Consider the following 27301-nt stretch of genomic DNA (forward strand, 5'->3'; position numbering starts at 1 on the left):
GAAGAGTCCATTTTTTCTAGTAGGTGGGGATTTCCGTCAGTTCTTGTCTGTCTTTTAACTGTTGGTTGTTGGTTTACGTCCCTCGTAGGAGATCTAGATCTGGCTCTGTGGGGACTAATGAGGTTTACTTGGTCTCTGTGTGGTTTATAGCTGCTGTATGTTTTGGTCTGTTTAGTAGAGCTTTGGGATTTTGGTGATTGTTGGGTTTGTGAAGACCCTTTCGCTCTGGAGAAGCTCATGATGGATGGAGTGGAATAACAGATTAATATCGGGGTAACCCGGTATGGGAGTTGCCGCTCTTGTAAATCTTGTAGCGGCAGTAATGTGGCTTGATGTCACTTTTGTAAGTGCCTGTAGGAGAGGAAGACTTCTAGTAAAGCAATAGAAGATGTTTTATGTAGGTCACTGGAGAGTCGTAGGTTTTGATTCTGTTTTTAATCCAATCGCTGTAGCGTTGCAAATGATCTGTTGGAGCATTGTAGATCCCTAGGACGCTAGTGTGTTGTTATACTGGAGTGACTTCTTTAATACGCTGGAGCGTTGTAAATACGTCGCTTAGTGTGCCTTAATTGAGTCGCTGTAGCGTTGAAAATAGTCCGCTGGAGCGTCGTGAATAGGACTTTTGAGGGGTGAGGAGCGCAGGAGCGTCGTGAATAGGACTTTTGAGCGGTGAGGAGCGCAGGAGCGTCGTGGGTGAGCGGGAGGAGGAGGGGCTCTTACCTCCGGTATTGAGGGCTCCGGTTGTGCCTGTACCTCCGGTCTGTGTCCTGGATGGTGCTCCCAAGCAGCGGTTGTAACCTGGTGAGTACTTAGATCTCTCCACCGCTTGTTATGCCACCCACTCCGCTGCTAGAAGCCGTGGAGGAGGGGGGAAGATGTTTCTGCAGCGGCTCTGCAGCGGCTCTGTAGCGGTTATCTTATCCTATTTCGGCGGTCCCGGTGGTAGGGGGGCCTTGTTAGGCAGTCTCTCCCAGGCCTCTTCTTAATCCAGGGAGAACCTCACTGTGTCTGTGGAGGTGTGGTAACGCTGCAGCCAGCCGGTTGTGGAAATCTAGATCCAGGCTTCAGAGTTGCGTTGTAGGCCTCAACTTCTAAAGTCCTTAGATTTGGGAAATACACGTCTGGAAAGGGGCTAGACTGTGTCCTGGACTACTCCTATACGTTTTTGGGGCTGGATGGCTAGATTATTGTCGTTTTTTAGTTGGATTGGGATGTTTTTCCCTGGAGCTCCTAAACCTACGTCCTCATGCTGCAGGCTCAGGCCACGCCCCCTTCCATAGCTGAGTTTGGAAGGGAAGGAGCGCCGTTTGACTTTTCAATGCAAAATTGACTGGAATTGAGATGGGACACCATGTCACGTTTGGGGATCCCCTCATGTGCCTAAACATTGAAACCCCCCACAAGTGACACCATTTTGGAAAGTAGAACCCCTAAGGAACTTATCTAGATGTGTTGTGAGAGCTTTTAACCCCCAAGTGTTTCACTACAGTTTATAACGCAGAGTCGTGAAAATAAAAAATCTCTTTTTCTTCACAAAAATTATTTTTTAGCCCACAAAAGTTGTTGTCCAATTTGTCCTGAGTACGCTGATAGTCCATATGTGGGGAGGAACCACCGTTTGGGCGCATGGCAGAGCTCGGATGGGAAGGAGCGCCGTTTGGAATGCAGACTTAGATGGAATGGTCTGCAGGCGTCACATTGCATTTGCAGAGCCCCTAATGTACCTACACATTAGAAACCCCCCACAAGTGACCCCATATTGGAAACTAGACCCCCAAGGAACTTATCTAGATGTGTTGTGAGAGCTTTGAACCCCCAAGTATTTCACTACAGTTTATAACGCAGAGCCGTGAAAATAAAAAATCATTTTTTTTGCACAAAAATGTTTTTTTAGCCCCCCAAAATTTTATTTTCCCAAGGGTTACAAGAGAAATTTTAATTTTATAGATGTATAAATATGAATTATGATTTATTTTCTTTTATTAATTATGTCTGCACTTTATTGACTTTGACAGCTGTCTCTATATATTTATGATTAACCCCTTAAGCCCAAAGGGTGGTTTGCACGTTAATGACCGGGCCAATTTTTACAATTCTGACCACTGTCCCTTTTTGAGGTTATAACTCTGGAACACTTCAACGGATCCTGATGATTATGACATTGTTTTCTCATGACATATTGTACTTCATGATAGTGGTAAAATTTATTTGATATTACCTGTGTTTATTTGTAAAAAAAAAAACAGAAATGTGGCGAAAATTTAGAAAATTTCGCAATTTTCGCAATTTTCCAACTTTTAATTTTTATGCCCTTAAATCAGTTTGTCACATAGGGTTAATAGCAGCCTGATTCTAATGCATCGGGTATTCTAGAATATGTATGTATGTATATAGCAGCTACATAGTATATAGCACAGGCCACGTAGTATATAGGAGCCATGTAGTATATAGCAGACAAATAGTACGTGACCTGTGCTACATACTATGTGGCTGCTATATACATACATACATACATATTGTTACGGCTAGCGGAACGCACCGAATAAATAGAGATTTTTTATTGATATTGGTGCGTTCGCAGCCCGGGGTCCACCGTGCAGGAGTACCTGTTGCTAGCAACGGCGGCACGATATGGCGGTATGACTAACTCAGTTACTTCATCGAGTAGTCGTGAAAGAAAAGCACTGTGCCCTGTTAGGCTTCACAGAGGCACAGGCTAACTGCCCACACAGAGAGCAGTCAGTGGTCACGCATGCACACAAAACTCCTTGCTTGAGGTGCCAGCATTCTAGGGGCTTATTTCAGCCGGGTCCCTGAACACATTCAAACACAAACTCCTCGCCGGAGGTGCCAGCATTCTAGGGGCTTATTTCAGCCGAGTCCCTGAACACATACTCTCGTGACCACACTGGCGCAAAGCACTTAACAAAGAACAATACTAGCGCATGGCCGTTAAATAGCTGCAGCACATACAGGACCTTCCTAGAAGGACCAATGAGAAGCTACACCAGAGCGTGAGCACCTACAGGACCTTCCTGAAGGAGCCAATGACCTTAGCTGCAGTATCAGATCATGTGACCCTTGATCTCCACTGAGAGATCTTACTCTGGGCATGCTCAGAACGAGCAAAGCAGGACTTAGACCCAGAAGCGTCTGCTCGCCGCTGCCCAGCACCAACTTCATTGGCAAAAGCAGGAAAGGCAGCAGTAACTCTTAGCACAGAGTCAGACTGAGCGAGTTGCTGGGACCGACATCTCCGCTGAGCAGGCTCCACTGTGGCAGGAGAAGAATGGGAGACCGCAGCGGAGATGGACCGAGATTCCCCCTGTGCAGAGGAGGGAACTCGACCCCTAACATTACCCCCCCTCCTTGAGCCTCGCTACGTTCGAAGGCAGCAATGAGCTGCGGAGCCCGAATCCGCTCAGCAGGCTCCCAGGACATATCCTCAGGACCGTAACCCTTCCAGTCAACCAAATAAATTTTTTTGCCACAAACCACCTTGTACCCCAAAATAGCGTTCACCTCGTAATCGTCCGTAGACGAACCCGATGTCCCGGCAGATGACTCAGGAAACCGGGACATGTGTACGGGCTTAAGGAGGGACACATGAAAGGTGTCGGTGATACCTAGGCGTGGAGGAAGAGCTAGACGGTAGACCACAGGATTAACCTGTTCGAGGACCTTGTAGGGACCCAAGCAGCGAGGAGCAAACTTAGTGGACTCAACACGCAGCCTGATGTTACGGGCGGAGAGCCACACTAAATCGCCGAGAGCAAAGGTCGGAGCGGGGCGCCGATGTGCATCGGCGGAAGACCTCATTCTCTCCTTGGAGGCCCAAATGGCATCCTGAGTGAGGTCCCAAATGTCCCGTGCCTCCACAGCCCAGTCTGCCACCCTGGAGTCGGCGGAAGACACGGGCATGGGCACAGGTACCCGCGGATGCTGACCATAATTAAGGAGGAATGGCGTCTGTCCAGTGGAGTCGGCTACAGCGTTGTTCAGTGCAAACTCTGCCCACGATAGCAAGGATGCCCAGTCATCCTGCCTGGCTGAGACAAAATGTCGCAGATATGTGACCAAGGTCTCGTTGGCCCTCTCTACCAACCCATTCGTCTCAGGATGATAAGCAGAAGAAAGATTGAACTCAATACTGAGAAGATGACAAAGCTCTCTCCAGAACCGAGACGCAAACTGGGGACCCCGGTCACTGACAATTTTGTCTGGCATACCGTGTAGGCGGAAGATGTGTTTAATAAACAAAGCTGCCAAGGCCCGTGCAGAAGGTAGCCGTGGAAGCGGCACCAAGTACACCATTTTAGAAAAATGATCGGTGATAACCCAAATGACGGTACTTCCACGAGACTTAGGCAAACCCACCACAAAGTCCATCCCGACCATCTCCCAGGGCCTATCTGCCACCGGCAGAGGATATAATAACCCAGCTGGCCATTGTCAAGGAGACTTTTTTTTGGCGCAGGAGACACACGCCCGAATATAGTCTGCGACATCACGAGCCATATTCGGCCACCAGTATGTCCTCGCCAGTAACTCAGATGTCCTTTTGGAACCAAAATGTTCACCCACCCTGGACGAGTGTGCCCAAGAGAGAACCTCCGGTCGCAAACCGGATGGTACAAAAGTCTTGCCCGGAGGCACAGACTCTAGCGAAACCGGGGCCACAGTTCTCAGGCTCTCAGTGGGGACAATAAGCCGAGGCTCCTCTTCCTCCTCCACAGATGACACAACGGAGCGAGAGAGAGCGTCGGCACGAATGTTCTTCTCCCCAGGAAGGAAATGGAGGGTGAAATGAAACCGGGAGAAGAACAAGGACCATCTGGCCTGGTGAGAATTTAACCGCTGGGCTGTCTGCAGGTACACCAAATTTTTGTGATCTGTGTAGACTTGGAAGGGAAAACGAGCTCCCTCCAAGAGATGTCTCCACTCCAAGAACGCCAACTTCATGGCTAGAAACTCCCTGTCCCCGATGGAATAATTCCTCTCTGCTGGTGAGAAGGTTATAGAAAAGAAGCAAGGATGCTTCCGACCGTGAGCATCCTTTTGGAAGAGGACTGCTCCAGCACCAACAGATGAGGCATCCACCTCCATGATAAATGGCCTATCTACATCGGGGCGATGTAGGATGGGAGCGCTAACGAAGTGAGACTTTATGGAGTTAAAGGCCTTGGAGACCTCCACAGACCACAATTTGGGATTTGCTCCCTTTTTGGTGAGGGCAACCAAGGGAGCTACCAAAGTCGAGAAGTGCGGAATAAACTGACGATAATAATTTATGAACCCCATAAAGCGCTGCACCGCTTTAAGAGAATGGGGTTCCTGCCAGTCCATCACAGCCTGTAGTTTGGCAGGATCCATGGCCAATCCCTGGGCGGAGATGATATAGCCCAGGAAAGGTAAGGACTCCTGCTCAAACACACACTTCTCCAACTTGGCATAGAGGAAGTTTGCCCGTAGGAGGTCGAAGACTTTGCAAACATCTCTCCGGTGGGAGTCAATATCTGGAGAGTAGATGAGAATATCATCCAGATAGACTACGACCAAGGTGGTGAGCATATCCCGGAAGATGTCATTCACAAAGTCTTGGAAAATGGCTGGGGCATTACAGAGCCCGAAGGGCATCACCAGATATTCATAGTGCCCATCCCTAGTGTTAAAAGCCGTCTTCCATTCGTCCCCCTCACGGATGTTAATCAGGTTGTAAGCACCCCGCAGATCTACTTTAGTAAACACCCTTGCTCCCCAAAGCCTATTGAAGAGCTCAGATATCAAAGGGCAAAGGGTACTTATTCTTAACGGTGATGGCGTTAAGACCCCTGTAGTCTATGCATGGATGCAGTTCCCCATTCTTCTTCTGCACGAAGAAGAACCCAGCCCCAGCAGGTGACACTGACTTCCTGATGAACCCTCTTGCCAGATTCTCTTGAATGTACTGAGACATTGCCTCCGTCTCTGGGAGAGATAATGGATAAACTCGACCCCGAGGAGGCTCAGCACCAGGCAAGAGATCAATAGGACAGTCCTAGGGGCGATGGGGCGGAAGGGTCTCCGCCGCCTTTTTGGAGAACACGTCCGCATAAGACCAATACTGCTTGGGGAGAGAGGATAGATCTGCGGGTACCTCTGTAGTAGCAACCTGAATGCACTCCCTCTGACACCTACCCCCACAAGATTCACCCCATCCCAAAATTCTGCCTGAGGACCACTCGATATGAGGATAGTGGTACCGTAACCAAGGTATCCCCAACAGGACCTCATCAATTCCCTCAGGAATGACGAGCAGAGATATTGTCTCCTGATGGGATGGCGACATGGACAGAGTAAAAGGGATGGACTGGTGTGTTATCTGTGAGGGCAGTGTCGACCCATTTACCACTCGTACCGTCACTGGTTGAGCAAGCATAACCAGGGGTATTGCGTGACGTTGGGCGAAGGCAGAAGACATAAAATTGCCCTCCGCCCCAGAATCCACGCAGAGCTCTACCGAGTGGGAGGATGAGCCAATAATAATTGTCCCCTTAAAGGACAATTTGGAGGCAAATGTCGCCGTGTCTAGTGTACCTCCACCTACTACCACTAGACACTGACGTTTCCTCCACCGCTGAGAACATCTGGTGGCAAGATGTCCTGACTGCTGGCAAACATAACAAACCTGGAGTGCACGAGCAGTCCGGGACTTAGAACCCGCTCGTGACACTTCCATGGCCTCATGTGACTCAGGTACCATGACCGGAGATTCGAGAGGTTTGCGAAGGTGGGAGCCAGCCGAAACCTCTGCCTACACTGGGCTCGCTCTAACCTCTGCTTGTTAAAACGGAGGTCAATTCGAGTAGAGACCGATATTAACTCCTCCAGTGTGGCAGGAATCTCCCTAGTGGCCAGAGCGTCCTTAACGTGATCAGCCAGGCCCCTCCAAAATATGGGGATAAGGGTTTTATCCGACCACTCCAGCTCAGAAGCCAGAGCCTGAAATCGGATGGCAAAATGGCTGACCATGGACTCACCCTGAATTAATGCCAGCAGTTGGAGCGCCGTGTCATGGGTGACTTGAGGTCCTAAAAAGACCTGTTTCAGAGTGCTCAGGAACCGCGGAGCACTCTGCACCACATGATCGCCACGCTCCCACAGAGGCGTAGCCCACTCCAACGCCCTGTCTGACAAGAGAGACAGAATAAATCCCACCTTAGCCCGCTCAGTAGGGAAACGTGCAGCCAGGAGCTCGAGATGAATAGAGCACTGACTCACGAAACCCCTACAAAATTTGCTGTCTCCAGAAAATTTTTCTGGCAGCGGGAGGCGAGATGTCGGAACAGGGGTGGCAGTGGACAAGGTAGCTGCAGCCACGCTAGCAGCCTGTACAGCAACTGCAGTAACATCCACAGCTGGGGTTGAGCTCTCGAGAGCCGCCAACCTACCCTCCAGCTGCTGGATATACCACAAAGTTTGCTGAATGTCCGCCATTTACTAGCCAGACCCTGGCGCTAGTATTATGTTACGGCTAGCGGAACGCACCGAATAAATAGAGATGTTTTTATTGATATTGGTGCGTTTGCAGCCCGGGGTCCACCGTGCAGGAATACCTGCTGCTAGCAACGGCGGCACGATGTGGCGGTATTACTAACTCAGTTACTTCACCGAGTAGTCGTGAAAGAAAAGCACTGTGCCCTGTTAGGCTTCACAGAGGCACAGGCTAACTGCCCACACAGTGAGCAGTCAGTGGTCACGCATGCACACAAAACTCCTTGCTTGAGGTGCCAGCATTCTAGGGGCTTATTTCAGCCGGGTCCCTGAACACATTCAAACACAAACTCCTCGCCGGAGGTGCCAGCATTCTAGGGGCTTATTTCAGCCGGGTCCCTGAACACATACTCTCGTGACTACACTGGCGCAAAGCACTTAACAAAGAACAATACTAGCGCATGACCGTGCGGTCATGCGAACCTTAAATAGCTGCAGCACGTACAGGACCTTCCTAGAAGGACCAATGAGAAGCTACACCAGAGCGTGAGTACCTACAGGACCTTCCTGAAGGAGCCAATGACCTTAGCTGCAGTATCAGATCATGTGACCCTCGATCTCCACTAAGAGATCTTACTCTGGGCATGCTCAGAACGAGCAAAGCAGGACTTAGACCCAGAAGCGTCTGCTCGCCGCTGCCCAGCACCAACTTCAATGGCAGAAGCAGGAAAGGCAGCAGTAACTCTTAGCACAGAGTCAGACTGAGCGAGACGCTGGGACCGACGTCTCCGCTGAGCAGGCTCCACTGCGGCAGGAGAAGAATGGGAGACCGCAGTGGAGATGGACCGAGATTCCCCTGTGCAGAGGAGGGAACTCGACCCCTAACACATATTGTAGAATACCTGATGTGTTAATACAGGCCACGCAATGGCAGTGGCCATGCAGTATAAAACACAGCCCACGTAGTATATAGTAGTGTGGGCACCATATCCCTGTTTTAAAAAAAATAATTAAAATAAAAAATAGTTATATACTCACCCGCCGGGATCCAGCGAAGCTCTGTCTATGCGCGCGCTGCTGCCGCCATCTTCCGTTCCCAGGATGCAATGCGAAATTACCCACACGACTTAGCGGTCTCGTGAGTGCGTTACCTGTGGCATAGCGCGGTCCGTTAGCGCTGGCATTAACCCTGTGTTAGCGGTAACTGGAGGGGAGTATGGAGCGGGCGCCGGACACTGACTGCAGGGGAGTAGGGAGGGACTAATCGGACTGTACCCATCGCTGATTGGTCGCGGCAGCCATGACAGACAGTGGTGAGACCAATCAGCGACGTGGGATTTCCGTTGCGGACAGAAAGACGGAAGTACCCCTTAGACAATTATATTTATAGATTATTTATTTTGTGAAATAATATATCTTTATTTAGCTTACAAAAACGCATACAACTCTGCATGAAAATCCGAGCGGATTTTCAACTGCATTTTCTGCCAAGAGAGGAAGAATCCACGCAGAAAATTCCACAGGCAAATCCGCAACCTGTGCACACACCCTAAACCCCCCTGACCTCACACATAAACTTCCACTCATCAAGCACCATGAAAACAGCACAGCAGAGTCCTGCATACACTGAGGCCCCTGATCATGTGACCCCTGACTCCTCCCCTCCTGTGACCTCATCACAGGTCCTGTGCGCACAGAACAGCCGTATATGTGGTGTGCGAATCTGCAGGTGGAGGGATGTGGAGATTCCCCATTACTGGCGCATTAATACTAGTAATATATTGCACTGGGGATATCGCAGCCAATTCCCACAAGAAGAATCCTGGAAACACAGAATTAGAAATGATTCTTTCTCCGCAGTTTCTATAGGACTTAATACATTCCTGATTCCGGAGAGTAATAGAAATACGGCAGAAAACAGGAAGAAAGTTCAGAGAAGAAGCTTCATAGAAAGACACTGAAGTTACAGACGGCGTTTAACCCTTTGGGAGAAACTGTGGCAGGTAAAGACCCCAATATCCACAGGTGTCCCTTCTAATTGGGGGGAAACTCTCACCTCTAATAATCCTCGGGCAGTTCTGACAAACACGGAAAAGTGCCCCTTTATGGATGTGACAGAAAGTCTGTTTAGTCACTTTCGCTTCATAGTATCAGCTGTAATCCAATGGTGAGATAGCGACTCACCCTGAAGACTCACAAATGGTGGGGATGTTATAAATCTACTGTATAATTGTCTAAGGGTCACTTCCGTCTGACTGTCTATAACGGAAATCCCAAGTTGCTGATTGGTCGCGGCAAACCAGCCACGACCAATCAGCGACGGGCACAGTCCGGCGGCAAAATGGCCGCTCCTTACTCCCCGCAGTCAGTGGCCGCTCCATACTCCCCTGCTGTCAGCGCTCACAGAGGGTTAATGGCAGCATTAACGGACCGTGTTATGTCGCGGTGTAATGCACTCTGTTAACGCTGCTATTAACCCTGTGTGACCAACTTTTTACTATTGATGCTGCCTATGCAGCATCAATAGTAAAAAGATCTAATGTTAAAAATAATAAAAAAAATAAAAAATCATTATATACTCACCTTACGGATCCAGCCCAGGCCTTTCCCGCTCCTCGCGACGCTCCAGTGACCGGTCTATGCATTGCGGTCTCACGAGATGATGACGTAGCTCTTGGAAGCGACGGGCACAGTCTGGCCGATCCCTACTCCCCTGCAGTCAGTGCCCCCTCTATACTACCCCCCCAGTCAGCGCCCGCCGCCCACATACCGTTGTAGCGGTCCGTTAAACCGACTGCGTTACACCGCGGCATAACGCGGTGTAACGCAGTCTGTTAACACTGCTATTAACCCTATGTGACAAACTTTTTACTATTGATGCTGCCTATACAGCATCAATAGTAAAAAGATATAATGTTAAAAATAATAAAAAAAAAAAAAAAATCGCGATATTCTCACCTTCCGTCGCCTCCGCAGCAGCTTTTCCTGCAGCTCGCGATGCTCCGGTCCCACCGCTTCGCTTATTGGTTGCGGCCAGCAATATACTACGTGGCTGGGCAATATACTACGTCGCTGGGCAATATACTACATGGCTGGGCAATATACTACGTGTCTGTGCTATTTACTACGTGGGCTGTGCTATATACTTCGTGGGCTGTGCTATATACTACGTGGGCTGTGCTATATACTACGTGGCTGTGCTATATACTATGTGGCTGTGCTATATACTACGAGGCTGTGCTATATACTACGTGGCTGGGCAATATACTACGTGTCTGTGCTATTTACTACGTGGGCTGTGCTATATACTTCGTGGGCTGTGCTATATACTACGTGGGCTGTGCTATATACTACGTGGCTGTGCTATATACTATGTGGCTGTGCTATATACTACGAGGCTGTGCTATATACTACGTGGCTGTGCTATATACTACGTGGCTTTGCTATATACTACATGGGCTGTGTTATATACTACGTGGCTGTGCTAAATACTACGTGGCTGTGCTATATACTACATGGCTGTGTTATATACTACGTGGGCTGTGCTATATACTACATGGCTGTGCTATATACTACGTGGCTGTGCTATATACTACATGGGCTGTGTTATATACTACGTGGCTGTGCTAAATACTACGTGGCTGTGCTATATACTACATGGCTGTGTTATATACTACGTGGGCTGTGCTATATACTACATGGCTGTGCTATATACTACGTGGCTGTGCTATATACTACATGGGCTGTTATACACTACGTGGCTGTGCTATATGCTATTTGGCTATGCTATATACTACGTGGCTGGGCAATATACTACGTGGGCTGTGTTATATACTATGTGGCTGGGCAATATACTACGTGGCTGTTATATACTACGTGGGCTGTGCTATATACTACGTGGCTGTGCTACTGTATATACTACATGGGCTGTGCTATATACTACGTGGCTGTGCTATATACTACGTGGCTGGGCAATATACTACGTGGGCTGTGCTATTTACTATGTGGGCTGTGCTATATACTGTGTGGCTGGGCAATATACTACGTGGCTGTGTTATATACTACGTGGGCTGTGCTATATACTTCGTGGCTGTGTTATATACTACGTGGGCTGTGTTATATACTACGTGGCTGTGTTATATACTACGTGGGCTGTGTTATATGCTACTTGGCTGTGGTATATTTCTCTGCTGTATCTGTGCATCATGAATCGTGGTATGTGTTAAAGAGGGGGGCCCACTGAGACTTTCGCCCGAGGCCCTCAAAAACCTGGAGCCGGCCCTGGCTTCACTGATTGGTTATGCGAACAATCAGCGACAGTCGCAGTCAGGCCGTGAATTGGCAAGGGATTTGAACCACGCTTCGCTAATTGGTCGCGGCTGGCCAGCCAGCTGAATCCTGTGTATAAATTGCATTATTCTGAAATCTTCATAAATAAACTACATACATATTATAGAATACCCGATGCGTTAGAATCGGGCCACCATCTAGTATGTTATATTTAGGGAGTTTTTGTGTTGCCGCCTTATAAGAATCACAATGGTTTTGTTCCTTTTCCGCTGATAGATACAAATGACCGAACTAGGAAAGACGGGAACCAAGGAAACATGTATTACTCTCATGGTATGGGGCCCCTTTCTTGGCCTCCACATACAGTAATATTTTCCCCCAGTTCCGATATCCTCCATACACATTATGATAATACAAGATGCCTCAAACAATATGCTGCCATCCAAACCACTAGATAATAAATTCTCTCTTATCCCCATTTTTGATGCTATACAGCCTTTTTCTTGGTCCCCACACAGTATAATGTTCCTACAGTAACGCCATTCCCAATTTCATTTTTTTGTTGTGCTGTTTTTCATGTAATATATAGTAGCCAAAGCGAAAATGCTAAAAAACATAACTAGAGCAAAAAAAACAAAACACTGTACCTGTAGAATTTGGCATCAAATAAGTCTTGTCTTGTTATTCTTACAAAAAAGCTTGTATAAAAGCCTCAAACTTTTGTGTTTAAATCAGACATGAGATCTAATGTGATAGGAGATTACAGTGCACGGAAAAAAGAGAAGAAAGGACTACTGTAAGGTATGCACACTACACCAAAACTGAGATGAAAAAAGTGTGAACTTTATTGGCACACAATACAATGGTGACTTAAAACATAAGTAAAAACAATTACAGTTGTGGCCAAAAGTATTAACACCCCTGCAATTCTGTCAGATAATACTCAGTTTCTTCCTGAAAATGATTGCAAACACAAATCCTTTGGTATTATTATCTTCAATTAATTTGTCTTAAATGAAAAATCACAAAAAGAATTGTCCTAAAGCCAAATTGGATAGAATTCCACACAACTTAAAAAAGGGGGTGGACAAAAGTATTGGCACTGTTCGAAAGATCATGTGAGGCTTCTCTATAATTGGTGTAATTAACAGCACCTGTAACTTACCTCTGGCACCTAACAGGTGTTGGCAATAACTAAATCACACTTGCAGCCAGTTGACATGGATTAAAGTTGACTCAACCTCTGTCCTGTGTCCTTGTGTGTAGCACATTGAGCATGGAGAAAAGAAAGAAGACCAAAGAACTGTCTGAGGACTTGAGAAACCAAATTGTGAGGAAGCATGAGCAATCTCATGGCTACAAGTCCATCTCCAAAGACCTGAATGTTCCTGTGTCTACCGTGCGCAGTGTCATCAAGAAGTTTAAAGCCCATGGCACTGTGGCTAACCTCCCTAGATGTGGACGGAAAAGAAAAATTGACAAGAGATTTCAATGCAAGATTGTGCGGATGTTTGATAAAGAAGCTCAACTAACATCCAAACAAGTTCAAGCTGCCCTGCAGTCCGAGGGTACAACAGTGTCAACCCGTACTATCCGTCGGCATCTGAATGAAAAGGGACTGTATGATAGGAGACCCAGGAAGACCCCACTTCTTACCCTGAGACATAAAAAAGCAAGGCTGGAGTTTGCCAAAACTTACCTGAAAAAGCCTAAAATGTTTTGGAAGAATGTTCTCTGGTCAGATGAGACAAAAGTAGAGCTTTTTGGGCAAAGGCATCATCAGAGTTTACAGGAGAAAAAAAGAGGCATTCAAAGAAAAGAACACGGTCCCTACAGTCAAACATGGCGGAGGTTCCCTGATGTTTTGGGGTTGCTTTGCAGCCTCTGGCAGTCTAAAGACTACCAACAAATTTTGCAGCATAATGCAGGGCCCAGTGTGAGAAAGCTGGGTCTCCCTCAGAGGTCATGGGTCCTCCAGCAGGACAATGACCCAAAACACACTTCAAAAAGCACTAGAAAATGGTTTGAGAGGAAGCACTGGAGACTTCTAAGGTGGCCAGCAATAAGTCCAGACCTGAATCCCATAGAACACCTGTGGAGAGATCTAAAAATGGCAGTTTGGAGAAGGCACCCTTCAAATATCAGGGACCTGGAGCAGTTTGCCAAAGAAGAATGGTCTAAAATTCCAGCAGAGCATTGTAAGAAACTCATTGATGGTTACCGGAAGCAGTTGGTCGCAGTTATTTGACTAAAGGTTGTGCAACCAAGTATTAGGCTGAGGGTGCCAATACTTTTGTCTGGCCCATTTTTGGAGTTTTGTGTGAAATGATCAATGTTTTGCTTTTTGCTTCATTCTCTTTTGTGTTTTTTCATTTAAGACAAATTAAATGAAGATAATAATACCAAAGAATTTGTGATTGCAATCATTTTCATGAAGAAACAGAGTATTATCTGACAGAATTGCAGGGGTGTCAATACTTTTGGCCACAACTGTAGGTACAGCCATACAAGCCCCTTCATAAATCAATGACATTACATCTGAACCACATGGTGCATGTACATAAGACAAAGATCAAGTATAGACCATGCTCATGGACCCAATGAACAATGACCCAAACTGTCTTAGCTAACTGTGTTAGCACTAATTATACGTCCATGTGAAACCACACATGTTCAAAAAGATCCGAATAAGGAATAGGACCCTGATGTTGTAAACTGTAGCATTAATGAAGAAAATCCCTATAAGAAAAATGTCATAATAGACAAAAGCCCAGACAATAAGGGGCCGTGCTACATGCCAAGATACTTAAAAAGTAACAGATGGCCCCATGGCCAATGTATCTGAGGCTGAAGCGACCAAAATGAGACTTACAATGATGTAGGGGGCAAGTGCCACAGAAAAGAGAGTAATGGTGAGTGGGGACAAGAGCGGAGGACCTGGACGGGGCCCCACGCATATCGCCATAATAAGTACGGCTTCGTCAGGGTAAGTCTTGTGGTGACTTCATTGCTCATCATTCCTACTACTAGTTATCGCACCTCCCTATATAATGATATATGTAGTAGTGCACCTGGCCCTATCCATTCAGGAGATTACAGTGCGGGAAAGACGGAAAACATTCATGTAGATTGCTTCATGTAGATTGCTGGTGATGATGGAGATAGTGAAAGACTCTGGACAAATATGTTTCTAGAGCCGTAGTAGAAGATGAAGATGTCATCCTGATCATGAAGTACCATATTTTTTGGACTATAAGATGCACCCAGATTTCAGAGGTGGAAAAAAGAAATTGAAGCAAAAAATGTGATCTATTCTGTACTAGTATCCCCTATCCTGGTATATATGGTTCCTTCATCCCCATCCTGGTATGCATGGCCCCCTCATCCCCATCCTGGTATGCATGGCCCCCTCATCACTATCCTGGTAGGCATGGCCTTCTCATCCCTAGTCTGGTAGGCATGGCCCCCTCATCCCTATCCTGGTAGGCATGGCCCCCTCATCCCTATCCTGGTAGGCATGGCCTTCTCATCCCTAGTCTGGTAGGCATGGCCCCCTCATCCCTAACCTGGTAGGCATGGCCTCCTCATCCCTAACCTGGTAGGCATGGCCTCCTCATCCCTATCCTGGTAGGCATGGCCTTCTCATCCCTAGTCTGGTAGGCATGGCCCCCTCATCCATATCCTGGTAGGCATGGCCTTCTCATCCCTAGTCTGGTAGGCATGGCCCCCTCATCCCTATCCTGGTAGGCATGGCCCCCTCATCCCTATCCTGGAAGGCATGGCCTCCTCATCCCTAGTCTTGTAGGCATGGCCCCCTCATCCCTATCCTGGTAGGCATGGCCTCCTCATCCCTATCCTGGTACGCATGGCCCCCTCGTCTCCATCCTGGTATGCAGGGCCCCTATCAGAAAAACATCTGTTCCGATGCCAGCAGCTGATTTATGCTTGTAATCAGCACATGGCAGTGACGTCATACGCTGCTTACAAGCCGAGGACAGCTGCCAGAACACTCGCTGAGCTCCACGCCATTACTATGGGCCTGGAGAGCAGTGAATATTCATTGCTCTTTAATATAGGGCACAGCAAGCGCAGCTGCTGAGCAATCACGTGTGCCCGCTATTAAAGAGAAATGAATATGGGCATGGAATGCCATGAATATTAATTTCTCTTTAGCAGCGGACACAGGAGTTAGCCACAGCAGCCGGCTCCTGCTTCCGATGATCCGCTTTTGCGCCCCCTCCTCCCCATCCACAGCAGATACATCCGGACTATAAGTCGCACCCCCCATTTTCCTCCACATTTTTGGAGGAAAAAAGTGCATCTTATAGTCAGAAAAATGCAGAAGTTATTTCTCATGTCACGTGTAATGAATATCTCCTGCAGTATTGCTAATGCCGATTCCAGTGTCGGTAAATGAGACGAGAATTAGTGTTATCGAAGATGAGTCTATGAGAAACATACTCAACTGCCAACTCCGAGGAAGAAACTGCTTGTTGTTTGTGGCCTAAAATATATAGGTTTTTCTAGTAGATGTAAAGAAGAAAACTAAATATTGTAAAATAATAAATCTTCTCATATGTTTTCCTTATTATCTCCAGTAATTGTATTATTACACAGGATTTTTATGATGTTATATGGGCTCATCTTCTTCTCATTCAGGTATCTACAATATTGGATCCTCTCAGGGAAGATCTTCTGTATAAGAGAATTTTCCTGATTTTACCCATCAAACATGGCTATGGACAGAGACAAGATGGCGGAGAGGATATTACACCTCACCCTAGAGATCCTCTTCCGTCTTACTGGAGAGGTGAGAGATTCTGATGACATCACATTACATCCTTCTTATCTATGGGAATAACAGTTGGACAGAACTGGAGAGGTGAGGACTCTAGAAATGTCTGTAGTGAGATTTATTAATGTGTCTCTCCATAACCAGGATTACAGGGTAGTGAAGAAGACCTCTAGTACACACTGTCAGGAAACTGTGTTTGAGAGATGGGGGGGATCCCAGTGCCCAATCATGGGGCCTCCACCTCACACCCTGATACATGAGGACATCAATGACCAGAAGATCCTAGAACTCACCTACAAGATAATTGAGCTGCTGACTGGAGAGGTGGGAATGCTGGGACATTATTCAGTAATGCTATGATGTGATCGGGGGGATGATGTTATCATTATATGTGTCAGGTTCCTATAAGGTGTCAAGATATCACCGTCTATTTCTCCATGGAGGAGTGGGAGTATTTAGAAGAACACAAAGATGTGTACAAACACGTCATGATGGAAGTTCCCCAGCCCATCACATCATCAGGTAATAGACAGGACTAAATACACATGACCTGTAATTATCTGTAAAGAATCCATTCAGTCTCTGTATGTGTTTCCTCCAGATCTATCCAGTAAGAGGACAACAGGAGAGAGATGCCCCCGCCCTCTTCAGGAGAACTGTAAACAAGAAGATCCCAATGTTCCTCAGGATCATCAGGTAGATGGAAAGAAGGTGTCATGAGACCTCCTCTATCATGTGTAGATGGCTGTGAAGGGCTTGTGCTCAGTCTTGTTTTATCTACCAGTATTATATATTTTATACTTGGGTAATGAGAACGGTGGAGATGGCAGAATTAGAACTGATCATAGATGTGACTTCTCCATCTGTCTGAGACTTTTACAATATTTGTTTCAGGGTGAAGATCTGACCCATATTAATATTACAGAGACATATGTGAGGGGTGATGAGTGGTGTAAAGCGGAGATTCCTACATATGACTATCCAGGTGAGTATTAACCACTAAATGCAGAGATGTCATTGATTCTTCTCAGTCAGCGGCTGTGGCTGCTATATCGGTGGTTTAGTCCAGCCGTGTCACAATCGTGTAATCACCATTTTGCCTCTAGGCCACAACATTCTCCTTCATCCAAAACTGTTAAAATGACTTTGGGCATTGAACGCTCTTTTCTATAGAACTTACAACATGGAGGATTCACCTACCCCCTTGGAATCTGGGTTTAGAAGACACTGAGCGTTACCTGCCCAGATCTGTACATTAGAAAGCCAAATGACAGCTTACGTAGAATGTGCTGACAAGTTAGAAAATCACTTGAAGAAAAACATTATGATGGCCACTAAGTGAAAGCAGAGGGTAATGATGCTGTTGGCTTCCTATAACCCTGATATTGTATTGGATGAATCTACCTTCTCTCCATTCAGTGCTTCTGAATGTGCTCATCTGGTCCCTACATGACCACGTACAGTCTTTCTGACCAAACTTCGGTTTTATAATTGACAACATTAAATGTGCATTGAGGGCCAAGTGTGAATTTCTGTACAATAACAACAGAGTTTCCATTTATCATTTTTATCGTGCACCATGATATATCTCTAAGCTGTCCGTAGCTGATGGCTGTAATATACATTTATTCACGCCTGCAGGAGATGTGTTGGCATGGCTCGAGCCCTGGTTTCATGGATTCACTCCACATAATAAATTACATTATGTTTTTTATCCTAAAGAATTCAGATTACAGCACAATCTCTCCTGAAATGGGGAGCACTAATACTTTCTCTACTCTTCTGGTCAGGACTCATAGTAGCTCCAATGGTCCACCATAAATTAGTGCATCTCCAGTTTAGTGTTGTAGTTCTCCCCTCATACATACGTTGTTGTTGAGGATGTAATTTTTTTTATTGTGTCTTTTTTACAGGTAAATTCAGTATAATAGTTTGCTTGTGGTGGGATCGGCCTGCCTCACATATGTGAGTCTGTAACTTCCTTGTATTCTTTAAAAAGGGTCTCCATTTCCTCTTCCAAATGCATGAGATCTAAATTTCAGACACCTCAGCTCTGCACTGTTATAAAATTTTATTTTTAAATGTTCAATTTTTATTCCAGACACTCATCTGATAGAAAACATTGGCCCTTACGATAGTTTAGATTGCCAAGAGCCACCAAGCCCCATACTCTAATTACCCCAGATAGGTTTCTCCACTAGTTACTCATTTTTTTACTGATGAAGACTATTGACTTTGATCATTTCAGTAGATGTGTTATTGTCTATAGTCATAGTTTTTGACCACAGAAATTAGTGACTAAAATACTCTGGTTTAACCACTTTCCGCAGTCAGTATTGTGTTCCTAATCAGGCTCCATTTTTTTCAAATCTGATGTGTGTGTGATCTTTATATGGTGATAACTTTGAAATTCTTCACAAAAGATAGTAGGAAACAAATGAACCTTACAAACTATTTTCCAACTTCACTTGAATCTGACAATAACCTATAAATCGTTGTACACTACTGTTTGAGGCACATGACAGAGTTCAGAAGGAAAGGAGCGCCATTTAGCTATTTATTTATTATTATTTCTTTATTTAGCTATATATTGCTGGAATAGTTTGCAGACACAATGTATTGGGAGCAGTTTTTGTGACCACCTGGCAGCTCAAAAGATGGCCTCCGCAAACAGGCCTGGTACTACCCTGTTTTCCAAATCCCAGGAATTATCTTACGCATCACCCTTTAACGCGTCTACATGGATCTGTACTTACACAGGGACCCCCAGGCTTGGGCCATGGTGTTACATGCTGTTCTGTGGAGTGAGATGGGAAGAAGAATAGTCAGGTGGCCGAGTCAGAACCAGAAGGGCAGGAAAATACAAAATAAGAAGATGCAAGAGTAGTCAGTGAACGGGCCTGGGTCACAACAGGAAACAAATACACAAGTCGGAAGCTGACCACAGAGGACTGAATCAGAGGAAAACAAGGATGTATCTGGCAGCTTCATGCAATATGCTACAAGCTTTAATAAGGTGTTGTGATTTCCAATTGAATGAAGCAGGGAGCAGATTACTCGGGCTGGACAGCACACACCCATACTGCCAGCATGGATGGTACTACAGGTTCCAGGTACCCTAATCTTAATGGCTGTGCAGAGGCTGTGCCGCCCATAGCTTTTGGTTCTCCATTACCAGCGCTTCCTGCAGAATGAATAAGGCGGCGTCAGGTGACACAAGCAGACGTCGCAGAAACAGTTCCCAAAAGGGATGTAGATAAAGATGTTAAATAAGGTTATGCTGACCTGATTTAGTTGTGTATACACAACATTTCCATGGCTTATAAGCCAAGCTGCCGAAGGTGCAATGGGTCATCAGACTTAGAAATCATAGAAAAGAATAATTTGCGGATAATCTGCACTGCTGGTATCACATATAATAGATCCAAGTACAGACAGAAAGTATTTGCGGTTTTACCTTTATTCAGTCAACGAGTTTCGAAGTGCTACAGACTTATTCATCAGTACAAGAAAACCATAGTTTACCACACAGTGCAGCTATATTTATAGTGATCCCCTTACAGAATACGACACATCATTTGTAGAAGCCCAAATATATCAAAATTGCAGAAAACCAGAGCAGTAGAAAGCCAATAAAGTGACTCCATCTTAGAAATTATAACCCTCAGTGAATTAATGTATAGGAGCAGTGAATATTTTGACTCCAGAGTCACAATCCAGAAGTTAGCGCACAGTGGATGCTTGAAATTGAAAATTGCACATTTGCCATTTTATTACCCAACTTACAGTGCTCAGATTGTGCTCAAGGAGACACACACATACCATAAATTAAAGTGGGTTCTTCTCAGTATAGTAATGTCAAATACATGGATGCTAAATGTGATTTGGGCACACTACAAGGCTGTATTAGTTTAGGAAAGCCATGTTGCTTTTCAAGAGCCTTTGAGACACTAATAATGTGGAAACCTCTGTTTTTCAACTGACAGATGATGGACCTGAGTGGGGACTCACTTTTTTTGCAACATTAGTAAAAGTTTCTATTGGCATTTTTTGGATGAGTAGAAGTTTTTATTGGTATTATTTTCCCCTTCATAACATTGTTTGGTGGCTTTTTATTCCATATTTAGGAGGCAGAAGGAACAAACAGTTAAAATCCATGCTCTACTGGTTCATCCTATGAGGTTTTCTTTTAGGCTGTGAACTGTCATTGTCTGGGTGAATAATTCAATATTTTTACATAACTTGCCATTTTTGAACCATTTAAGTAGAAATGTTAAAAAATATAAATTTCAAGGATATTTTATTCAAAAATAATAATTGGTTTTATTCTTGGCAGATGACTGTACCAAGAGATCAGAGGGAAAGCTGACATCTTCAATTTTTAAATCAGATGATCTAAAGATCCCACATGATGCAATTGAGGTGAATGCCATTACTTCAGATATACCATCATCCCTTCACAGCAAAGAACTATCACCTGACCCATTGAAACAGGTCCTGTCTTCTGATTCATTACAGACTACGAAGGAAAATCGAAGTCACAAAATAATCATTAAAAAACAAATTGCTTTTAAAGCAAAGGAGAGATTTTCATGTTCAGAATGTGGGAAATGTTTTAAATGGAAAACAAATCTTGATAGCCACCAGAGAACCCACAGACAGGAGAAGCCTTTTTCATGTTCAGAATGTGGAAAATGTTTTAACCAGAAAGTGAATCTTGATAGCCACCAGAGAACCCACAAAGGGGAGAAGCCTTTTTCATGTTTAGAATGTGGGAAATGTTTAACACGGAAATCAACTCTTATCAAACATCAAAGAACTCACACAGGGGAGAAACCTTTTTCATGTTCAGAATGTGGAAAATGTTTTACTGAGAAATCAAATCTTATCAAACATCAGAGAACTCATACTGGGGAGAAGCCTTTTTTATGTTCAGAATGTGGAAAATGTTTTAACCAGAAATGGATTCTTGTTAGACATCAAAGAACTCACACAGGGTAGAAGGCTTTTTTTTGTTCAGAAAGAGGGAAATGTTTTATACAGAAATCAAATCTTATCACACTTCAGAAAACTCACATTAATGAGAAACTTGTTTAGATTGTGGGATCATTTTTAACTTGCAATCGCATCTTGTTAGACCCCAGAGCAGTCACATAAAGAAGAAACCTTTTTCATGTTCAGAATCTGGGAAATGTTTAACACGGAAATCGACTTTCAATAAACATCAGTGAACTCACACAGGGGTGAAGCCTTTTTCATGTTCATAATATGGGAAATGTTTGTCTTAATAGCCACCGGAAAAACCACACAAGGATGGACGCTGCAACTACACCCAACTGTTATCTACAGACTAGAAAGCCCATGGCTGCACAACTATAAACATCATCTTGGACCTAACTCCTTAATAAGCTGTTGAGGGGTTTCTCGTACTTCTCTAGGAACCAGAGGGGAGTCCGCAACACACTGTCAACAAGGGGAATGGAAAGTGTGAAAACCTTAGGTGAAAACTAAAACACATTCATATAGGGCAAAGAAGGCGAGCTAAGGAGAAGCAAAAATAAAAGGAACAAGTATAACCTCGAAGAATCCTAATAGTGGTAGAAGGAAAAGGTGCTGGTAGGAAAATCAAACAGACTCACTGCAAGAATACAACTGGATTTTACCAAGCAAGGTAAACCACCTGGCTTACGAGCTGCAACTCGTGAAAACACATCCACCAAGAGGTATAACCAGCAAGGAAGTGCAGTGAAGGGAAGGGTAAATATATAAAATCCCACCCAGTTTGTGGTAGGGCAAACCAAAATGGGAAAATGAGAAATTCTTGAAGAAGAGCAAATCAAGAAAGGAAAACAAAGACAATAGAAACCATCAGCAATTGGACAGGGAAGAAAAGGCAACAGTTGAGCAGACAGAAGAACCAACCATTCAGCAACAGGTTACCTGATTGAGTAATCAAAACAGGCTATGACTGTACCCCCACTTCTATGAAGGGCCACTGTACCCTCAGAAACCCCATACATTGCTGATGGAACTTTCTCATCAAGCATCATATTTACATAGATTGAAAAAAAGACCTAGGTCCAAAAGGTTCAACCATTCGCCACCAAGTTTACATTTTTTGTCACTACATTATGTATAACCCATGACTACCAACACAGGAAGCATGTACAAATAACTATTATAGACACACCTAAGACATGACTACCTTCCAAAAAAAATTGTGTGCAGAGTCTAAAAAAATTCTTAAACTTTATTAAAGAATAAATAATTAAAATTACATATAAAATACAACAGAGAGATTCATTGGAGGGCCACCTGCTGTATTGTATAGAGCTACATGCAGACCGATAAGGAATAGTATAAAATATAGTAAAAATACCAAATTTAGATACAGCTCTGGCAAAAAGTAAGAGACCACTGCAACATTTTCAGTTTGACTGATTTTTCTCTTTATAGGTATATTTTTAAGTAAAATGTAAATTGTTCTACTACTGACAACATGTCTCCGAAGTTCCAAGCAATACATTTTGTAGTTATTTTCTGAAAATGAGAAATGGTCAAAATAACAAAAAAATGCATTGCCTTCAGACCTCAAATAATGCAAAGAAAACAAGTTCATATTCGTTTAGAAACAACGCTACTAATGTTTTAACTCAGGAAGAGTTCAGAAATCAATATTTTGTGGAAGAACCATGATTTTTAATCACAGTTTTCATGTGTCTTGGCATGCTTTCCACCAGTCTTTCACACTGCTTTTGGGTGACCTTATGCCACTCCTGGTACAAAAATTCAAGCAGTTCTTTGTTTGATGGCTGGTGACTATCCATCTTTCTCTTGATTACATTCCAGAGGATTTCAATGGGGTTCAGGTCTGGAGATTGGGCTGGCCATGATGAGGATTTGATGTGGTGGTCCTTCATCCACACCTTGATTGACCTAACTGTGTGGCATGGCGCATTGTACTTCTGGAAAAAACAGTCCTCAGAGTTGGGGAACATTGCCTGAGCAGAAGGAATCAACTGTTTTTCCAAGATAACCTTGTATCCGGCTTGATTCATATGTCCTTCGCAAAGATTAACCTGCCCAATTCCAGGCTTGCTGAAGCATCCCCAGATCATCACCGATCCTCCACCAAATTTCACAGTAGGTGCAAGACACTGGCTTGTACACCTCTCCAGGTCTCCATCTAACCATTAGATGACCAGGTGTTGGGCAAAGCTCAAAATTGGACTCATCAGAGAAGATTACCTTACTCCAGTCCTCTATGGTCCAATCCTTATGGTTTTTGGCAAATTTCACCCTGACTCTCCTTTGCTTCTCATTGATGAAAGGCTTTTTTTCTAGCTTTACATAACTTGAGTCCTGCCTCTAGGAGCCTGTTACGAACCGTTCTAGCCGTGCACTTCACCCCAGCTGCTATTTTACATTCCTTTTATAGGTCACTTGATGTCATCCTGCAGTTGCTGAGTGACATTCGAAGAAGATGATGGTCACCCCGGTCAGTGGAGAGTTGTTTTTGCCCTCTGCCGGTCTGTAGCTTTGTTGTCCCCAATGTCTGCCGCTTGACCTTGTTTTAATGGACTGCCGTCTTAGAAATGTTAAGGATGGAGGCATCATGATGCTCACTGTGTTCCTCTGCTAGTAAAGCCAGAATTGAGCCCTTCTTTTCCTCACTCAAGACTTTTCTTTGCAACTCCTTTGGCATGGTTAAAAGTTATTTTTTTCATTCCTATTAGTTTTGGGATGTTATTAGCACTTGTATTTCCATCCAGCTTGTCCTATTGTAAGAGGATTGTTAACACCACAGCAGTGTTTTTTAGACTTCGTTATTTGGTTCTGGTGATCACCTAATCCAGTGGTCCCCAACCTTTCTGACCTTGAGAGCCACATTCACCTGTGCAAGAGGGTCGCGAGCCACATCCAGCTCCTGTCCCCCCTCACAGTAGTAGCAACCAAAGACCCCATTATGGGTATAATGATAACCAAAGCATTTCCACACAAATCACCCGAAGCAGTATACCAAGTTCCAGAGGTTCCCACCACACCCGACCACATTCAGCATTCTCCCATCACGCACTCCCAACACAGTCACATCCATCTTCAAGCACCTCCTCTGACCGGTAGTATCAGCCTGTCTCTGTCTCCAGCATACCATACTTAAATTATCTCTAAACCCCCAAGGCCAGTAGAAGTGTACCCAAATCTGCTCTTCTGTGCAGGGTTACTGACAAAGTTCACCATTTTGAGATGTGCTCATCATACCAGTTTACTAAATCTTGAGCTAATGCACCAAGCTGGCAGACAGCCGCGAGCCACAATTCATGGCACAACGAGCCACATGTGGCTCCCGAGCTACAGGTTGGGGACCTCTGACCTAATCAGAAGCACATTAAGTAGAATGAGGTTTCCTCTGGTTGGAATTCAACTGATACTGCAATGGAATGGCTGTCAAACATGTAGAGAAGCTGATTTTTATAAAACTGAGCACTGGTCTCTTAATTTTTGACAGAGCTGTATATACAAACTCTATCTCATTAGCCGAAATATTTGCATAGTGCACAAAAAATGCATGAAATAATAATGCAGGTTGCATAATAATAATATAGCAATAAGAAAGTTTCCTTTCTTTGCAAACTGATGTTCTGTTTGGACTTGATGTTCCTTATAAACATTTTCTTAGTGCAAAAAAAAGAATTGCTACTTTGTTTAACTGAGCTAATGGTGCTGTTCGCTTAAATCATAATCAAATGAAATAACTTGCATATTGTGCAGACTGGAGTAATTGGTCCTGGTGCCCCGATGTACTTTTCACCCTTTTGCTTCGTCAGGGGACGTTATCTATAACCCACAGTGTTATGTGTACTGAGATAATCATCCAGCCCTTTTTTAAAAAGCTGTTATAGTGTCTGCCATTACTTCCTCATGTGATGGGGCAATCCACAGTGCTCTAAATGGTAAAGAACCTTTTCCAATTTAGCTGCCAGAATCGCTTTTCTTCCACCTATAATGAGTGCCGTTGATCCTTAGTATGGTCTTTGGAAAGAGTAAGTCATGTGCCAGTCCTTTGTATTGACCACACATATATTTATACATATAAATGAGATCTCCTCTGAGATGTCTTTTGTCTAAGCTAAACATGTCCAACTTTTTTCAACTTTTTATCATATGGGAGGCCTTCCATTCCTTGAAATAATCTAGTTGCTTGCCTTTGAACTAACTCTATGTACTGTATATACTCGAGTAAAAGCCGACCCGAGTATAAACCGACCCCCCCCCTATTTTTGCCACAAAAAACTGGGAAAACTTAATGACTTGAGTATAAGCCTAGGGTGGGAAATGCAGCAGCTGCTGATAAGATGCTCCATATACAAATATGCCCCATATAATGCTCCATGCAGTTCATTATGGCCCCATAGATGCTCCATATACAATTATGCCCCATATAATGCTCCATACAGTTCTTTATGGCCCAATAAGATGCTCCATATAACAATGTGCCACATATAATGCTCCATACAGTTCATTATGGCCTCATAAGATGCTCCATATAAAAATGTGCCACATATAATGCTCTTTGCTCCATGCAGTTCATTATGGTTCCATAGATGCTCCATATACAAATACTAGACTGTGGCCCGATTCTAATGCATCGGGTATTCTAGAATATGCATGTCCCCGTAGTATGTGATTCGCGGCAGACTGTGCCCGTCGCTGATTGGTCGAGGCAACCTTTATGACATCATCGTCGCCATGGCAACCATTATGACATCATCGTCGCCATGCTGTGCCCATCTCTGATTGGTCGAGGCCGCCCGACAAACCGTCGACCACTCCATATAAGGTATGGTCTACAAACCGCCGACCACTCCATATAAGGTATGGTCTACAAACCGCCGACCACTCCATATAAGGTATGGTCTACAAACCGCCGACCACTCCATATAAGGTATGGTCTACAAACCGCCGACCACTCCATATAAGGTATCCTGTTTGTAGACCATACCTTATATGGAGTGATTTCCAGGACAGACAGACAGACAGACAGACAGACAGACAGACAGACAGACAGACGGAAAAACCCTTAGACAATTATATATATAGATACCCCATATAATGCTCCATACAGTTCTTTATGGGCCCCGTAAGATGCTTCATATAACAATGTGCCCCATATAATGCTCCATACAATTCATAATGGCCCCATAAGATGCTCCATATAACAATGTGCCACATATAATGCTGCTGCAATAAAAAAATGACATACCTTCCGTCGCTGCCCGCTTCTCCTCACCGTCCCGTCTCTCCACATTGACTGTTCAGGCAGAGGGCGGCGCGCACACTAATACCTCATCGCGGCCTCAGACCTGAACAGTCACTGCAGAGGACACGGAAGATGGGGCGGCGGTGGAACGGGGAAAGGTGAATATGAAATACTCACCTGCTCCCAGCGCGGTCCCTGGCAGCTTCTCCCGGACAGATGGTCTCCGGCGCCCGCAGCTTCTTCCTCTGTTCAGCGGTCACATGCTACCGTTCATTACAGTAATGAATATGCAGCTCCACCCCTATGGGAGTGGAGTCCATATTCATTACTTTAATGAGCGGTACCACGTGACCGCTGAACAGAGGAAGAAGGTGCCGGTGCTGGAGACCATGGGACATGCAGGGACCGCACCAGGAGCAGGTGAGTATTTGACAGTCGTCGCTCCCCCTCACCCGCCGACCATGACTCGAGTATAAGCCGAG

General features: G+C 44.8%; 1 protein-coding gene across 3 annotated transcripts; it reads left to right on the forward strand.

The window, feature by feature from the left end:
- The first annotated feature begins 681 nt into the window (after positions 1-681).
- LOC143764691 (gastrula zinc finger protein XlCGF66.1-like) lies at positions 682-26631 on the forward strand. Of its 3 annotated transcripts, XM_077250534.1 has the most exons (8): positions 9161-9476; positions 16423-16573; positions 16703-16882; positions 16957-17080; positions 17160-17254; positions 17453-17543; positions 20895-20980; positions 21077-26631. In XM_077250534.1, the coding sequence occupies exons 2-8, from the start codon at positions 16496-16498 to the stop codon at positions 21557-21559; spliced, it is 1137 nt and encodes a 378-aa protein (XP_077106649.1). In that variant the 5' UTR covers positions 9161-9476; positions 16423-16495; the 3' UTR covers positions 21560-26631. The 3 variants fall into 3 exon arrangements, with proteins under 3 accessions (XP_077106648.1, XP_077106647.1, XP_077106649.1); XM_077250533.1 differs by lacking the exon at positions 9161-9476 and adding an exon at positions 682-801 and having other exon boundaries at positions 20895-26631; XM_077250532.1 differs by having other exon boundaries at positions 9126-9476; positions 20895-26631.
- Positions 26632-27301: the final 670 nt, after the last annotated feature.

This window comes from Ranitomeya variabilis, chromosome 4, assembly GCF_051348905.1.
Source record: "Ranitomeya variabilis isolate aRanVar5 chromosome 4, aRanVar5.hap1, whole genome shotgun sequence".
In the NCBI taxonomy this organism is placed as follows: Eukaryota; Metazoa; Chordata; class Amphibia; order Anura; family Dendrobatidae; genus Ranitomeya; species Ranitomeya variabilis.

Coding starts and splice junctions, on each gene's coding strand:
- LOC143764691 (XM_077250533.1), top strand. CDS start 16,496: ATGGCTATGGACAGAGACAAGATGGCGGAGAGGATATTACACCTCACC. Junction 16,574..16,702: donor TCTTCCGTCTTACTGGAGAG/GTGAGAGATTCT, acceptor CTCCATAACCAG/GATTACAGGGTAGTGAAGAA. Junction 17,081..17,159: donor CCAGCCCATCACATCATCAG/GTAATAGACAGG, acceptor TGTTTCCTCCAG/ATCTATCCAGTAAGAGGACA.